Here is an 18,400-nt window from a genome sequence, read left to right on the forward strand (position 1 = left end):
GGGTAGCTTTATATTCTAGCTAGCCCTATGAGGTTAATTGAATAAAATATCCTTACAGTTGAGATGTTTTAACAGAAAAATGAATGAAAATTAACGGCAAGTGGTCAATTCTAGCGTCTAAGAGAGCTCAGGTAGTTAAAAAAAAAAAAAAGAAAGTGCAGGTAGTATTGGCGCACATGCTTTCAAGTTCAGGTAATATCGATGTATAAAAAGGTGAAGGCGTTCTATGAATAACCCCTCCTAGGCATGAAGTGAAGCCTCACGGTACCTAAGATTTTAACATATACTATATATATAATTATATTTATAAAATATAATACTTTGTAAAACAAATATAATTATAGCCAAATCAAAGTTAATATCATCTTTTTCATTAGTAAGTCTAGTTGTACTTAGAAACTATGTCAAAAAGTCTTAAATGTTATGATTATTTCTTTTATTGTAAGCAATTATAGAGAACTTCAAGAGAAATAAGGGCGAGTGACCACAATTATAGGGAATTTCAAGGAAAAAAAAGGTTGTCACAATTATAGGGAAATTCAAAAGGAAATAAAGGTTGAGTGGAGTAATTATAGGGAATCTAAAATGAAATAAAGATTGATTGAAGCAATTATAGGGAATTTTAAAAGGAAATAAAGACTTAGTAACATGAGGCATTTAAAGGAAAATAAAGGTTGAGTGGAGTAGTTATAGGGAATTGAAAGAGAAATAAAACTTTGCTAATCAAAATGCTAGGTGCCGGAATTTGAATGTGCAACAATTTAAAAAACAAAGAAGTCAGAGTTAGACTTTGTCACGTAGGATTTGGAGAGAGAAACTCTCTCTTTCTTCTTCATTGAAACTAGAAGTCTCGTTTATTTTAAAAACAAACATGGATTTTGAAGAAAAAAAAAGGCTCAAGTTTAAAGCTTGGGCATGCCTCAATCACCTAGGCGTGGCACAACGCTGCCCTACTCCCACCCCACAAAACAAAGACGAAAATCCAGCCGTCCAGCCTCCAGGGCCGCCTAGGCGCGCTCCGAGACAAGTTTTTTTTTTTTTAAACAATGGGTAATATTTTGGTAAAATTCCCTAAAAAGAGCCTTTAATATGTGGAGTGGAAATAACAGTTCTTTTTGTAATTTCGGTTCCAACGTCTTGGCGCGCGCCGCTCAAGCTTTCTGTCGACGTCTTCCTTTTTCCGTACTTTTTCAGCAGAAATCCTAACGCCGCCGAAAATATCAACCGGTCTGCTCGCCCGAACACCATTCGACACGACGTCGTCTGATTTCGAAGAAGCTTCAAACTTAGACGTAGCCAAGGTAGGTTACCCTCTTCACCTCCTCCTCACGTAAATTTGATTATTTATTAATTTTCCTTTTTTTTTTCCAAATTTATATGGGTTGGTCTCAGACTAGGGTTTTGGAAGGGTATATGGATTTGGATAATTTTCATGTTATTTTATTTTCGGCTTTTTGTAGGTAGATAAGATTTTGGCTTTCTGGACAAAGTAATTGCCTCCCTTGATCACAATTAGTGATGTATTAGCAGATTAAATATGAGTATTAGGGAGTGATTAGTTATTGCCGGCTGGCAATTTGTTTAAGTGGAATCTTATATATGAGCTCATGCTCTGGATGTAAAGAAAAGATCAGTTTTATAGGAAAGAAATCAATACAAAAAACATATTGGAGCTCTGCTCCCTCTCCTTCTTCCCTCTTCCTCCAAAGTCCATGTGCTACTTGCAGATTGAATAGGGTTTTTGAGATATGGGTTTTATCATCCCCCAACTGTTTGATAAAATCCCACAATTGGATTTTTCCCAAATCTGGTAGACCACATATCTGTTTTCAATGGTTTTAGGAAGTAGGTTTTAATTGTATCCAGGAGGTGTGTAATTATATTAGAAGCATTAGAACTCTGACTGGCTAATCCTTATGTTTTCAATGGTTTTTGGAAGTAGGTTTTTATTGTTTAGAGTAGACAAATCTGCAGAGATTTTGGCTCAGTTTATTTAGATTCAGCTACTGAAACAAGTTCCTGTGACAAATGGTAATACATTTTCTACTTCCTCACCTTTGCATTCTCAACTATATGTGAGGTTTTGCTGAACATTTAATCTGCTCTTATTATTAGATATAAATTTTGATAGGATCCTGCAAATGATTAGGTTTTTACTGAATTGTAGTTCAGTCTGAAGGCAAATAATGTTTTTAAGAAATTGCATTGCAAGCTATTATAGCTCAATTTAGGGTCCATATGATATTTCCCAAAGGACAGATTACCAATCGGTTTTATTGGTCCTTGCTCCCTGGATAGCTCTTGTGGGTTTTGTTTTTAGATTCCTAGGCTTAGTTTTGGTTGATTTCACTCTTATTAAATCGTATGCTTTTCTCTCTCTCTGAAATCTTGTGTTGTAATGTGTTCTTTTTACTGCTTTTCTGATTCAGTTACTTATTAGATATTTGCCGTTAATTGCTTCCAACTTGTGTTTTTAAGACTTGATCTTGTTGGATTTGCTAATAAAGTTATCATCTTTGTTTTTTATTGCTTATTTCTGTAGTGGTCGTTTTGTTCATCTCATCTGTCAACGTCTTCCATTGATTTTTTTTTTTTTTTATGTTTTTTAAACCTCTTATTATCATGGTTTACCAAAATATACCTCTTATTATTATCAAGGCACCTATGTAAGACTCTTTGTACATTGGTTTTTCATCTGGTATGATTTTCTTGATATTTGAGTTCTTGCCCTTTTGGTTTTTCTGTCTTTCATTAACTGGGTCATGAATTGAAGATGGTCTATCTTCTCAGCTGGAATTGAGTTTCAGCAATCCTTTACTTCATATAAAGTGTTTCTTCTTCATCATTGAGGTCTTTGCATTTTAAGTAGCAGTGCTCACAAGGGATTTTGAAATGGTGTATGTTTTCCTTTTGAATCATACAACTGCATATGAACGACTGAGAATTTGCTGGGATTGACCTCTTGTTACATCTTCATGATTTGTTTTCTTTGGTATATATTTTAAACATATAAATGATAGGCTTACAACCGGACCATTCAACCAAAGGTTCAGTTTCATATCATTTCCGCTTTACAGGATTCAGTTTTGTGTAGTTAAATAGATATCATAGTCTGTAATAAAAAATTTTGTTGGGCTTTTGTCCCTTTGTCCCAATTACTAGCAAGAGATTACATTTTGGGTGCAGGGCTATTTTCGGTTGATGAGATTGTAAAAGGGATACTAAAGTCAATTTCCCTTAATCTTTTCAAGCAGCCATGGCTGGTGAGACAGTCGTTGATGATCAACACCGACGCACTTTGAAGGCGTTGGAGCGGAGGTTTGAGGCTGCCCAAGCTGAGCTCGATATACATAAAAAAAAGACTGTAAAGAGATCAAAAACCGAGGAAGCTGGAAAGAAATTGCACATCTCAAGTTCTTTGGCTGTTGATTCTTCACCAAATTTAGCAAATACATCAGCCTCAAGTTCAACTCCATCTAAGAAAGGTTTGTGAAAGTTGGAGCTTCAGATTTGTAATTTAATCTAATTTTTTTACTCTATGATTTTGCATATATATGAATTTTAACTTTAATCATTTTTTTTTATGTCTTTGTTCTTGATAGGAGCTTTCACTTTTTCGGGTTATATTAATTCACAAGGTACTGTTTCAGTAGTGAATTGAAGCAAATATTGTGTAATTTAATTTAAGAAATATGATTGACGTTGTGTGTTTGTTTTGCTTGTAATTCGTTATTCAGATATCGATGAAAGTGGTCCAACATATGCAAAACTAGCTCAATCTGTTGATGAGAATCTGCTGAAAACTAGTGTTGAGGTACTTTTTCATTAAGTTGGAAGCAAATTTTTTTCTTTAAGTCATTGGCTTAAGATCTGCTTTGTGAAATGCAGGTCTCTGGCGGTAGACAGGAGAGTAAAGTTGATAAGGTTTTGCACAAGCTTCTTCAGAGTGGAGACTCAGCTCAGAAGTACATGCAAGGATCCAGAAGCAAGAGAATTGACAATTGGATCCTCCTCGATAACTACGTGCAAGGATGTGGTGTTTTGACTGGCTCTCGTGCCAGGGCACTGCTGATTCATTCCATGCGTTCTAAAAAGAACATGTCAATGAAACAGCAAAAAAAGAAGGGATTGTTTGATTTTCCTAAAGATTTTCACAGGTGAGTTTTGTGTTTCTTAGCATATGTTGCCATTCATGATACTTTTTTTTCTTCCAACAAGTAAATAAAAGTAAGGATATGTTGGCCAAATTCTTTTTGCTGTTCTTGAAGTCTCAAGCTTACGATTCAATTTGGCTTGTTTTTACTGGTTATCATCTATATATTCCTCTTTCAGTAACTGAAGAGATTTGTCTTATGTGATTGATGATAAGATCTGAACAATTTTGTTTTTACCAGTTATATTTTGCCACCTACGGCGAATGGTTCACTAATAGTTTTGTTTGAATCACAGCTTTGATGAATTTAAGTCGATGCATGAGATGTGGAAAGGCTATATTATGCAACTCTTAAAATCTACTGGGTGAATATATCTTTCTTATTGCAGATATCACAGTTATGTATATTTTAAATTAGTGGTAATCTTTTCTTTCTTGCATCTTAGTTTTGAGGGGCAATATGCTTTACATTTTGCTGGTCTTCGATGTTGAAACTAACCGCCATTCATTCAATCCTGCAGGAAAAATCAGCTGGCTCAGTTTCTTCTTAGTGCAGATCTACACGGTGCTATTATTTCAGGTTTATTTCTTAATTGTTTCATTAATGGTTACCCGTTCTTGTCCTGAATGTAAACATTGTGCATACTGTTTGTTCTTATTCACCTCTAATCATCCTCAAGCCATATTATGAATTCTTATGACACTAGATAAACATGAACCATGGCTTCTTGTAATTCCAACATGTTCAAACATCCTAAATTTGGGAACCCTTTTTTTTTTTTTTTTTTTTTTTTTTGTAATTTTTAATTTTTAATTTTTGTTTGTCAATCAATATTAGGAATTATTTAGGGCTTTATGAAGTTATTTCATTTTTTTCTCTTATATAAATGGCTCGAGGATACATTGTTCATTATCAAATTAGGAACTTATTCCGTTGCCCTGTTGAAATGCATGTACTATTTGAACTATCTGAACTGATTCGTGCAGTGCTTGGCAGTGTCAAACACGCCTTCCCCTTCCCCTTTCTCTCTGCCTGTACTTACTGTAGTTCCTGTCTATTTACTGGCAGTTGCCGAGTGTAAAGTAACTTCAGACACTGGAGTGAGTGGTATCATGATTCGTGAAACAGCAGAAACATTTGGGATAATTACACAGGATGATAAATTCAGAGGTAATTGAGCTGCTTATTCAAACCTTCAATTATTCAGATGTTCTTGGTACAACTCGTGTTGATAAAACCTTGCCCGGAACGTAAACATGTATGTGTGCATGCTGTAGATGATTTATTCTCCTCTCGTTCTATGAATGAATAATGGATATTGGGCTTATTTGCAGTGGTGCCCAAAATGTTTTCTGTTTTTATATTTCAAGTTGATTGCTGGAAGATTACCTTGCATGGGGATAAACTCACTTCAAGAAACTTGGGCTTGTAATTGTTTCAGGTGATCTTCTCCACTATTTACATGGTTACTCCCTTCTAGTACCCTTTTATTGTCTGTTTAGTGTCCCTTTAGTTAAAAATTCCCTAATGATTAGTTCATTGTTATTAAAAAACTATTCAAGTCAAGTCAGTCACTCTTCCAAAAGGACAGAATTGTTTATCCCTATCACTTCTTCTGAACTCTGGCATTGACCAAAGTTTTTATTTTGAATTTTTTATCAGTTCCTCGAGACTGGTTGCTTCAGAGTTAAGACGGTTGTAGCCATGTTTCGAGAACACTATTTTCAGTCTAATTATGAGTATGAACAAGCCCAATTGTTTGAAGTTGCAATGAATCAGATTCAGGGTAAGCCTTTCTCTTTTAATTATATTGAACCAGCTTTTCAATGCATTATACTAGTATTATTCCCTTGGCCTCTATTCTATTATTTCGCGATCATTTTACTTGCGATGTTGTTTCTGCAGGACCAAACGATATCCCCTTATTTCATCAAGACATGGTTGATCCCTTGGGTGGCTGGTTGGTTTGAGTCATTTGACAACGTTGGTTGGCGGATGAGCAGCTGAGACTGCCTTGGCATTGAACATTCGAGACTAGTACTGGTCACAACAGCAATGAGCAATCATTGCCTCCCATTTTTTATGCCATGGATGTTTTATCTTCGTTGTATGACACTCGTAAATTCGGAGATCATGAAAGATGCAGTGTTATAAATCTGACTTTGCTTGTGGAAATATGCATTTTCAGTGGTAAGAAAGACATGACAAAACCAGTAATCTTTCTAATCATGGAAGATTTTTATTTTTGACATCATATATGATCACAAAGCATGGAAGCACTGCCTCCGAATTCAAAACAACGAGTTCTTTCGATTCCCTAAATTGATCCGCAGTCCAGTCGACAGAATCAAATTCGCCCTCTTCGTTATCCATGAATGACCACCTTCCATGTGCATGTGCATAGTAATGAGCAACGTGCCCTGCAATCACTCTGCACACCACAATAGCCTTCCTGGCACTTGCACACACTCCTTTCCCTGCACATTCCTTGCTCATCTTCTCATGCGCCTTCCAACTGTTGTCGAACAACGACATCAACCCTTCACCGGAAAACTCACCGGCTATTAATCTGCAAACTTGGCAGCATTTTCGACGACAGATACTTGAGAATCCATTAATCCCTAGCGAACATGTAATGGTGCCACCATGGAATTGCAGTAGCTCATTCCCATCAACCACCAACCTCTCCATCCTCTTGAGAATCCGACCCTTTTCATACCTGGATTTCACCACTTTCCTATACTCTTCAAACCTATGAAGAACATCCAAACTATGATTCACCCTCAACACCCTCTCAATTTTGAGGTCTATTTCACCCGCCCAACTACACCGAAAAATATCCTCCACAACACCGATCCAAGGATCTCCAACGACAAGCTCCGAGACCGCATTAATCCGTGTCGTGACTGTTTTCTTCGCGCTCCTTTTCGACTGACTAGGAGACGAAGAAGAATCTCCCTTGGGGCATGGTTTTACCTTGGATTTTGAGGGTACTTCCTTTGCAATCACGTCACGTCGTTTCGGCCCTTGCGGCGGAGGAGAAGGGTTGTCTTTTGGTTGTTCTTGTTGTGGGGATGTCGGTTTTGGCTTGGGTTTGAAACACTTGATGGTGGAGCTTGGATGGCACACCAACGCTGCCAGAGAAGCTGCAATTAGGCAGCGTTCGACCATTGTTTTGCTTTCTGAGAGTGCAAAGTTGACTCACAAAGTTATTTAAAAACTCAGAAGCTTTAAGTTAGTCCCATGATTACGTTAAACTTGAAGGTAAAATGGTAAGTGACCGATTAATTTGCATGATTTTTGGGAGGTGCCGGTGTAACGTTTCCTTGGCTGTACAAATTAGGGTATTAGAATCGCCAATAAAATCGCATGTCTAGACTTTTACCAAATATATTTGGGCCAAAATTGGATTACACATTAAAAATTCTTCCGCCAATTCCAATAGAAAAAACATGAGAAATGACAAACTGGGTGGTGTTTTTTTCCTAGCTAGCTAAGGTTTCCATTGCATAAATTAGTACATACAAGTGTTGGATTTATTTGGTCTTGTTGTCTTGGTCACCCTTCGATCAGATATTAAGAATTAAAATTGAAATATAAAAGCCCGTAATACTACAATCTAGTGTTATTTCTCTTCACTTGTAAATGAGAGGTCTTAGGTTCAATTCTTGCCAAATGCAGTTTTGAACCACATTATTATGGCTCATCCATTGTGAGGCTTAACCCACTCCCTTACCCTTAATATAAATAATATCCCTTGTTCAAAAAAATTGAAATATAAAAAAAAAAAACACCTATTCATTCTTAATATCAGACATAAAATCGAGTAATTATAAATTATTAGTCCCACTAGACAAGAAAGAGGAGGGGGTAGGTAGTGACACACCCCGTCCCGAAGGAGGGCATGCTGGCCGTCACGTGAGAGTGACGTAACCATTTACACAATTCGGAAGCTTTAAAAAAAATAATTACTAAGATGAAACACCCGAGGGTGAGTCCTACTTTTGTGAATTCTGTCAGAACACCGTTGGATTCCTCGTGGCCACCAAAGCTCTGCTATCTGGAACCTGGAGGGGCGCAAAGCAAAATTGAGTGGGTCAGTAAAACAAAGTTTTTCAAAAACATTTCATTTAAAACATTTTTAACCCCTCGCTGTAAAACCTGTATACTTTCCCAGAAAAAAACATAATAATATATAAAACCTCATACGTCACCAATCACCAATCTATCACAAATCCAGGAATATGTCATGCCATAAATGTCAATAACAAAATATGAATGCATCAAAATAACAAGATGAATTAACCGGAGACCCTGCAGTTGGTCTTGTACGGTTAATTCCATAGCTCAATATCCAACCTAGCCGGAGTCACCACGGTGACCTGTACGACCCTGCCGGAGTCACCAACTGTGAACTGTACGGCACTACTCTGCACATAAATTGGAACTACCTGAAGTAGTCTGTACGACAAGAATGGTGTAATGATACGCTCTAGTGCTTTTCTCATCAATAATCTGCACGCGTAATCTAAGGTCACCTACTAGTCGGAACCACCTCTAGTGGTCTGTACGACTAGCATGTCGGAACCTTCTCATGGTCTGTACGACATGCACCTACTTGGATCCAAGGTGAGCGTGCGGTACGGTGAATAATATGAGCACTAACATCAAGGGTGCAGATTATGAGTTCCCAAAACAATTCACATTATCGATGATTCACATGATTACCATAAAACTCACCTAATACTCACATGTGCGTCCACAGCACCCATTCATACATGTATATGCATTGACATCAATTCTTAATATTCATAATACGCATGCATGGCAATTTAAAACATGCTTTCATATAAATTCAAATTCTGGGAAAATTAATAGTATATAGGTATATACGAAAACAAAACTGCCCACTCACTTGGAGTTCGCCCAATAACTCCCTAGAACAACACATCAAGGCGTCATGATGATCGGCGCCTAGAACAATAATCATATCCAACCTCAGAAATCATATCGATAGAATATATAACTTATATAAAGCAAGTCATTACGTAGTTTGATCCGGAAGATCTACACCTCCGATTTCAAATCCATAACTTCCAGAGGTCCAAAATATACCTCTAGGACAACATCCTAAAATTTCATTACCATCCAACGGTCGGATCTCCGTCAATTGTCGAAACCGAGTGACGGTTAACATTCTATTTTATGAACTTACAACTCCAATTCCGAAAGATCCGTAAATCGGATTCCCGATCTGTAAGTTCCTATAATCCTCAAATATTACGTATTACAACGTATCAAAGTTTGGTAACGATCCGACGGTTGGATCGTCAATTCACATTTTCACCTAACCACGAATCGAAACGAATTTAGGTTCAATTACTCAATTTACGTTCATCAATTATCAAAACTGAACCTAGAACCTTAAACACATGCTAAGAATGACATTGGCGGGCCATTGGCCACGCGCCGCCGCACGGGCCGCCGCGGGTGGCGGTTGGCCGCCCCGGCTCGCCGGAAAATCCAACTATTTCAAAAAATTCTCAAAAAAATACAGAATTGAATATCTCAATGAGTAGAGTAAACTTTATACCTGAGGACAAGGCCAATTTGGCCTGGAAATTCTCCAATTCCACCAAATCCGTGAAGAACCCTAGAAATGGGTGTGTTTCAATTCGACCTCCAAACGTGTTCCAACGCCTCCACCACTGATTGGGCTTTGTTCCAAGGTTCTAGGGGAGTCTAGTGGTGGTAGAAATTTGCTGGATTACCTTCACGATCGTCGGATTTTGCCATGGCATCCTCGGAACCCATATTTTCGTTCTACTCGAATTCAAGTTCAAATCCCATAAAATTTGATTGGAAATGGAAGAGGAAAGGACTAGGGAATGATTGGGGATGGTTTCTTAGTCCAATTTCGTGAGAAATCCGGTGGAAAACCACCGGAAAATATGAAGGAATGGAAATGGGTGCACACGGGTCGCGGGTTGGGGAACCCGTTTCCCCCTTTCCCCCGCACGCCACTCTCTCTCCTTTCCCTCCTTGCTTCTGCTTCTGACTGGGCAGTCTCTCCCTTCCTCTCCTCTGGTTGGGCATCAGTCCTTCCTCCTTCCCTCTTCTTCTTCTTCTTCTCTTTTCTTCCCCATTTCCCGTCACATACACACACACACAAAACCCTTCTACATCTTTTTATTTTTATTTTTATTTCCCTTACATCCAAGCCATCCATTTAATTCTTCATTAAATCTGGACCATCCAAATTTTAATAATAAAATTTATAAAATGCCCAAACTTCAAACTTTAAAATCTTTTTCGTTATAACTCCAAATAACGAACCGTCAGCGCCCACACGTCCGTAGCGACGAGTACTACGAGGATATGTCAAGAAAACAAATCTTAAATGGCACGACACAATGATTAACCTCGAATAATGCGCGTACCTCAACGGGCATTTTTGTAAAATCATTTATTAAAACTTTAAAAACTCTTAAAATCAGGGACCGGCTATCACAGGTAGGCCTGGTAAACTGTTCGTATCTGTCGTTTTCGTGTAACACCTGTTATCTTAATGGGTCGTGTCATGTCACACCAGTTAAGATAACGGGTGATCTAACCCGTTAAGGAAAAAATTAAATTTGCACATACCACACATTGCCATATAAATATTACTTCAAAACATTAAAACACATTTGTCGTTTAAGTACTACATCTACACTCGAAAATATGAGCCTAATAAACAAACATCCATACACTATTAATCTATTACAAAATATTAAATGTGCAAGGATATGCAAAATGAAAGAGTTTTTGTTTTCAAGGTTGTGAAGCATTTCTCAAAAGTTTAAACCTTACCAATGGAACTCAAAGCTTGCATGTAGTTCCTTTTACAAAATCCTCAATTTTCATCGATTATCATGACATAAGATTTTGTGGTATTCACTAGTGTAAATATTTTAAATTGAAGATCGAATTCATTCATTGTATTCATATAGGGTCAAGGAGTGCAGCTGTATTCGGGAAAAAAAAGGAGTGTAGCTGTAAAAAAAATCATCAAAATCGGAGTTAAAATAACCGTTAAATCGTGATTTTTCGTTGATAATCGTCGAAAAGTTTTGTCCCGTTACTTGATCTCTGAATGTTTGTTTTTTGCGATTTTTTACTAATGTGATCTCGAAGCATATACAAACAAGTTTGACGGCTGGATCGTTGAAGTTAGTTTCATAGAATTCGTATCCTATCAAGTTCAATGGTATATATATATTTATTAAGTATATTTAAATTTATTTATTTTGTACATATAACACTTAAGAAATTGAATGATATGTATATTTAAGCCAATCCAATGGTTACCAATTTTTAATATTTAATATTATATATATATATATATATATATATAATTATTATAGTTTTTAGGGGTATAAAATTGTTAAATTAATATATATATATATATATATATATAATTATTATAGTATTTTTTAGGGTTATAAAATTATAAAATTAATATTTTGCTTATCGTGTATCGTGTTACCCACATGTATACCCGAACCAACCCGTTATCTTAACAGGTGCTTATCGGGTTACCCAATTCGTTATCATGTCGACCCGAACACCTGTTAATTTCGTGTCATGTCGTTTTGGGTTACTGAGTCGTGTCAAGAATTGTCAGGTCTAGGGGTAGGGTGGGCTATCAAATCAACAAAGACTTGTTTGGGTGGTACATAATATCATCTATGTTGGAACCAAATTTGTGCACAGGCGTGAAGGATGAAGATGTACAAATCCAAGTAACTTGTAAAACAACAAAAACCCGTGAGTTAGCCAAGGATCGAGGGGGGGAGGTGTGGGTGTGCCGGTCAAAAGTTGTTCGAAGATCAAGTTAGTAATCAATATATGACTCAAGCAGTGGTTAAAAGAATAAGTATGCAATAATTGTGTTACCAAATACTCTACAAGGGTGCATATACCAGTCGAGGATGAGACCGTTTAAGATAAAGAATCCTTATTAAACCGGGAGAATCCCAGAGAATATATAGGAAGTAGGTATTGTGTTCTCTTAGGAATGTAACTACTTGGGGCGCACGTCAATACTTAGATTGTAAAGATTCCAAGATTATAGGAAACTTATTGATTCCTTGCTGGATTAGGTTTCCGTATCTTGTAGAATAAGCATGGTCAATCTCAGCAAAGTCATAGGACTTCGCCCACTGATTCTAGAGCAAAATGATAGTGGCATCAATGCTCTGTTTATTTAGCTCTATTGTGGAGGCTGTCGAGTTCGTGACTAGACTTCTGAGGTATTTGTATTCCGCTTCGCCTTACTCCCACCCTTGAAAATTATGGTCCCACAATTGCCCCTAACTATGTATTGAAAAGACTTGTTCCCCTTGAGGATGGATATAATCCAAAGACTATGCCTTTCAGTGTAAGTCATAATACGTACCATTTTAATTCTTCTTACAATGGCATATTGGCTTCATAACCCTTAATTTTTTTACGTTCCAGATTCAGACATGCATCCTCAAGAATCATGACACATGTAGCAATGATGAAGCATGTCATGTTGCTTGTGAACATTTTATAAGGGGCGACTTTTTGCATCACCGAACATCTTCAACTTTTCAAATATACAAATCTCTAGGTGAAACCTTCCATATTCAACAATGAGATTTCTTAGTAGCTTATCTTTAGTTACTCTAGATTTGACCCTATTTTTCCAATTCATTCATTCTGAGTTCTAAGCTTCCATAAATCACTCATGTCTTTTTTATGCTTTTGCCTCAAACCCTAACTCCACTTAAAGCCTTTGATGATTAGGATATGTAACTAAGCAGTTTGCCACATCTGCATCTACTCTTGTCAAGCAAAGTCAAGTGAAATAGGGATGAGCCATAACCTTCAATAGCTAACCTTGATTCCCTACACGGCTTCCGTAGCCTCCATACTTTGCCCCACAACCAAAGGCAACATTCTCCTTGCAACTTTCACACTCGAGTTCAACTTGAAGAGAGTATAAAGACTCTTGAAAGAATTCTTCTTCATTAGAGCCTTTGCAACTTGCTCTCGATGCATTGTTCTTCTTGATAGACCTGACGACAGATTGAACCTCATCAGAGTAGATGATCTTGAAATAGCATATACATGTAAAAGTGTACAACTGGCCAGCCCAAACCATGTACAATGAATTATGGACTTGATTTATGATTTTGATTGATTTTTATAGGTTACTATCAGAACCCTGTTGAGATTTTGCATTAGAAGATCAACTTGTTTAGGTGACTTTTTTTATTTTATTTTTTATGATCAACTTCTTTCCTCCAACTTTTGATCCCCAACTATTCATAGCCATTTTTTACTCTTCAACCATCTGCTTTCCTCCAACTTTCTATCCTTACCTATTTGTCACCTGTTGAGATGTGTTAAATGGTTTAGATTAAAACTTCAATACATTACATAACTAAGATACATTGGATCTACATATTGTTAACTGAGTTAAACCAATTAATTTTTCTCATGAGATTGCAAGTAAATATTGCAAATACAAGAATTTACCACTTTAACATCTCCTATATCCCTTGAACTTTGAAAATAAATGGGTATACTACCCTTTCTCCATCATATGTGCTACTACTTATCACTTCATGAGCTTCAACAAGCTTTCTAGCATTGTGCAAATAACTTACTACGGTGTTGTATACAATGAAAATTGAATTACAGCCTCTATATTTCGTAATCGTGACCATCCATTATAAACTTTTACAAGCTTAATGTATACATGAATATTCATGTGATGAATGAGACAAGAACATGTGTACAAAATAATATTTGTATCAATGATTTGGGGGTTACAATCTCTTCTACAAATTTAGTCTCTGATTCGATCTTCGTAAGATGTAAACTTGTGGATATTTTGTTGATCCAAGGGCCGTCGAGGCTTGATCTTGGATGAACAATTGGAAGTTTCTTCAAGGGCCTTAGGGGCTTAATCTTGAAGGTTAAGGGAAGTTTCTTCAAGGGCCTTCGGGGCTTGATCTTGAAGGTTGATGGATGAATGGATCTTCAAGGGCTTTTGGGCTTGATCTTGAAGAATGGATGCGTGGATTTGTTGATGTTGTTGATTCAAATGGCCGTTAGGGCTCGATCTTGAATTAGGCTGAAAATTTCTTCAAGGGCCATCAAGGCTTGATCTTGAATTAGGCTGGAGTTTTCTTTAAGTGCCGTTGAGGCTTGTTCTTGAATTTTGTTTGAAGTTTCTTCAAGGGCCGTTGAGGCTTGATCTTGAATGAAATTGGACCACAAGGAGCTTCACGTGGTAGATCTTTGGCTTTAGTAGTGGATGAATCGGCACGTATTTTGTTGCGCTTGTTAACTTTCCCCAACTTTGATCTTGAACTGGGTAGGAGAATTTTCAGCTTTATTCCAATTGTTGACTTTCTACAGGCTTATTCTTGAACTGGGTTAGGGGGTTTCTTTTGCCAGACTTGCACCAAATGTCTGAATTTACTGTTGGAAATGTGCCCTAAAACCAATCATATGATGATACTTTACAGACATTTCACATGTTAAACTAATCTAGTTTAATATCAAGGGCAAAGATTATTGTTTGAGCCGTCTCATATAAATGTTATACGCTTAAACGATAAGTCCAAGAAATATGTGATTGGGAGAATGCGATCTAAAGAAGTTAGATTCATGAGACCATTCTTTGGTAGACACATCCTAAACGTTCCTGATCATAGGATTGCCAATTGGGCATTGACAGTCCGTTAAGATCAGTACGTGCTGTGTCTTCTCTCAGGGAGAGTGACTAGTCTCGAGTCATTGGTGTGTGTGACATCAAGACAAGCATGTAGGTGCTCAATAATGAAAATCAACGAGGAGTTCTCATACTCATGTCACATGAGAACTCATGGTTGGGATAATGCAAAGTAGTCATTTGACCTGAGGCATCATAGTTGTCTTGTGGTTAAGTCCTTGATCTTTGATTATGTCAAAGTCACTCCATCAGGCGGGTGTCCACAGCATCGTCGGGGTTAAGCCACTTAGTCATGGAGGCAAGTGAATGTGCAACAAGGGATCTCTAACCTTCAAACCGTTTGAGGGAGAATACTCTATGATACGATTAAGAATCTCTGGCCAGAGTATGAATGATATTTAGGAAGTCGTTCTAAATCACATTCAAGGTAATCATATAAGCACACGAATCACATTGGATAGTAGACATGAATAAACTATCAATCCAAACAATGTGATCAAGAGTATTGTATTAGAGAAAGACCGTATTGCATTGTAATCCTAAACTGTATAGGTTCTCCACCTCTTCTGATTAGCTTGGGTAACCATGACATACTGCTAGGTGTCACTCATGGTTTGTGGAAGCCCTAAACGTGTATAATCACTAAAGGGAGAATTGAAAGTAAGTTTCAATTCACAATCGATTTGAAATGGTTTTAATCGCCCACTGCCTCGCTAAAAGGAACCTAATGGATCGTACACCGTGTAAGGTGGAGATTGAAGAAACAATGGAGATGAGTAAGAATAATTAAATGGTTTAATTATTCATGGCAAGGATTAATTAATATGTTAATTAATCAAACGAATAAGTTCGTTAAAGACCTCGGGATAGTTTTGGACCTTAAGGCCTAATGGGCTTCGAACGTCAAGCCCATTGACTTAAGTTGTATGACAACTTAATGAATAATGATTCACAAAGGCCCAATTAGCCCAATAATACCCTAAGGCCGGCCATTTAGAGATGGAGTGAGTTTTGGACTTATTTACAAGTTTGCCACTCCAATGAATTAAGGTATAAATATGACTTTATAGCCAAAATTCATTTAGGGTTTTCTTTTGGTGAAAGGATGAGAACATAAGCTCTCATTTCTCTCTAAAGTGGCCGGCCTTCTTGGAGGGTTTAGCTAGCAATCCTACTACTCCAAGGTCACTCATTTCTTCTCCAATCTAACCTTGGTGAAGAGACTTAGAGGTTCTCAATTTTGGGAACTTGGAGAACCATTTCATCCATCCAAATCCATAGATCTAAGATGCAAGGAATGAAGGCCCTCTCTTTGGGTGATTAGCCTTTGCTTATGCAAAGAAGAATCTACAAAGGTATAATTTCTCAACTAACAAATGTTGTTTTAAGTTGAGTCAAGGTTCACCAATCTACTAGGCTTTGAATTTCATGGTTAATGTTTTGTTTTTAAGTGCATACAAGCATGATTCCGCCTTTTAATTGTTAATTGCATGCTTTAGATGTTGCTTAAATTAACATGTTTTTCACAAAATTTCCTTCATTTACTCATTGTATCTAGAGCTGAATTTGATTCAAGGGTGGTGGACACTTGATCTTGAATTGGACTTGTGATTTCTTCAAGGGCCATCAAGGCTTGATCTTGAATTTAAATGGGACACCGAGCGATTTCATGATTTGGACATATAGCAGGCAGGCAAGAGGTAAAGGCGATGGTCTATTTCTTTGTTCAATCTTTCCAATTCATATTGAAGAGGGTCAGGGGATAAGGTCAGAGGCTGCAAAAAGTTTTCTCTGAAAGATCAAGGAAGTTCGCGACATTTTCATATGAACCCCGAGCAGTTTGGTTAACGATATGATCTTCAAGAGTGGTGGACACTTGATCTTGAATTGGACTTGTGATTTCTTCAAAGGTCATCGGGGCTTTGCTCTTCGGCGACAATGCCAACGAAAGGTTATTAAAGCTTATCGAGCTCTTTGATTATAGCAACGATGACGGGCTAGGATTTGACTTAGACTCATCCGTTTGGATTATGTAGTTCTGCAGGGAAGGGGGTCGTGCTATAGTGATTTGTTCCAGCTCATCATGCTGCATCATTCTCAGCATGTTTCTTTTGCATAGCAGAAGTGGTGCGCAACCTTTTGCCTTTAAATGGTCCTTCAAAGCATCACTTCTCAGCGACTTATCCAAACTTGGCAACTTCAGTGTAAAGAGCCGACATCATATCAATTGTCCTGAAGTATTCGCTGAGGAAATTTGAGACCTAGCAATAGCTGAAGACGAGCACTCGAGAGCAATGCTAGGTAAGTAACCAGGCAAAGGTTCTGGGCAATCAGTTCCACATCAGAAGTTTGATTTCAGGTTCCGACTGATTGCTTTCTTTCTCCTTGTTCTACAGGCAAGAGCAAGGGCAAAGGAAATGACAGGGGAAAAGCATGATATAAGATACATTTGCTTTCGACCTTGATGATATGAGATACATTTGCTTTTGAAGAAGTAGCAGATGAATCAGCACATGTATTTGTTGCGCTTGTCTCCACATGCTTCAATGTATCATTTTCACTTGCCTCATCTGTTTTCCTGGCAGATATGGTATCTTCTTTGGAAGTTCATCAACGGTTAAAGATGAGTACTTGAGAGCAATACTAGGTAAGCAATCAGGGAAGGGGGTTCCAGGCAATCGGTTCCAAATTGGAAGGTTGATTCCAAGTGTCGACTGATTGCTCTCTTTCTCTTTGTCCTGCAGGGAAGAACAAGAACAAAGAAAATGACAGGGAGAAAGCATGTTATGAGATACTCTTGCTTTCGACCCTGATGATATGAGATACTTTTGCTCTTGAATAAGTAGTGGATGAATCAGCACATGTATTTGTTGCGCTTGTCTCCACATGCTTCGATGTATCATTTTTACTTACCTCATCTGTTTTCAAGGAAAATGTGGTATCTTCTTTGGAAGTACATCAACGGTTGAAGATGAGTACTTGAGAGCAATACTAGGTAAGCAATCAGGGAAGGGGGTTCCAAGCAGTCGGTTCCAAATTGGAAGGTTGATTCCAAGTGCCGGCTGATTGCTCTATTTCTCATTGTCCTGCAAGGAAGAACAAGAATAAAGAAAAGGACAGGGAGAAAGCATGATATGAGATACTCTTGCTTTCGACCTTGATGATATGAGATACTTTTGCTCTCGTGTGACTTGGTTGAAAAGGTATTTTTAGGGAGGAAAAAAACTGAGTATGTTGAGAGGTTTGGTTGTAGATGTATTCTTGGCAAGGAAGAAGAGTCATGCGTTTTGGATGTTCTTGCCATAGAGGTTGAAGGTCGACATATATAGGGATTTCCAATAGCAAGTGGTGGTGCAGATGCAGCCTTGTCACCCACGATTGTCAACAAAAGTATGGTAGTTGGAATAGTGAACTTCACGCGTTTTCAACTTTATCAGAGATCTTTGACAAAGTTGCACTTGTTATTCGACAAGTTGAGGTTGCGTCTGAAAAG

General features: G+C 37.6%; 2 protein-coding genes across 7 annotated transcripts; one reads left to right on the forward strand and one right to left on the reverse strand.

Annotated features, from left to right (window-relative positions):
• The first annotated feature begins 1,102 nt into the window (after positions 1 to 1,102).
• On the forward strand, positions 1,103 to 6,329 carry LOC103433315 (ribonuclease MRP protein subunit POP4-like). Of its 6 annotated transcripts, none has more exons than XM_029101109.2 (11): positions 1,118 to 1,301; positions 3,255 to 3,485; positions 3,603 to 3,638; positions 3,738 to 3,814; positions 3,889 to 4,157; positions 4,450 to 4,518; positions 4,675 to 4,733; positions 5,223 to 5,324; positions 5,489 to 5,595; positions 5,817 to 5,940; positions 6,060 to 6,329. In XM_029101109.2, the coding sequence occupies exons 2-9, from the start codon at positions 3,257 to 3,259 to the stop codon at positions 5,584 to 5,586; spliced, it is 939 nt and encodes a 312-aa protein (XP_028956942.1). In that variant the 5' UTR covers positions 1,118 to 1,301; positions 3,255 to 3,256; the 3' UTR covers positions 5,587 to 5,595; positions 5,817 to 5,940; positions 6,060 to 6,329. The 6 variants fall into 6 exon arrangements, with proteins under 6 accessions (XP_028956945.1, XP_028956942.1, XP_070676675.1 ...); XM_029101108.2 differs by having other exon boundaries at positions 1,132 to 1,301; positions 3,187 to 3,485; XM_029101114.2 differs by having other exon boundaries at positions 1,135 to 1,301; positions 3,187 to 3,485; positions 5,432 to 5,595.
• A 51-nt stretch (positions 6,330 to 6,380) lies between these two features.
• Positions 6,381 to 7,325, reverse strand: LOC103433317 (uncharacterized). The gene has a single exon (XM_008371562.2). It carries the CDS (start codon positions 7,323 to 7,325, stop codon positions 6,381 to 6,383), a length of 945 nt encoding a protein of 314 aa, XP_008369784.2.
• Between the last annotated feature and the right edge of the window lie 11,075 nt (positions 7,326 to 18,400).

The sequence above is a fragment of the Malus domestica genome, chromosome 04 (assembly GCF_042453785.1).
Source record: "Malus domestica chromosome 04, GDT2T_hap1".
NCBI classification, from domain to species: domain Eukaryota; kingdom Viridiplantae; phylum Streptophyta; class Magnoliopsida; order Rosales; family Rosaceae; genus Malus; species Malus domestica.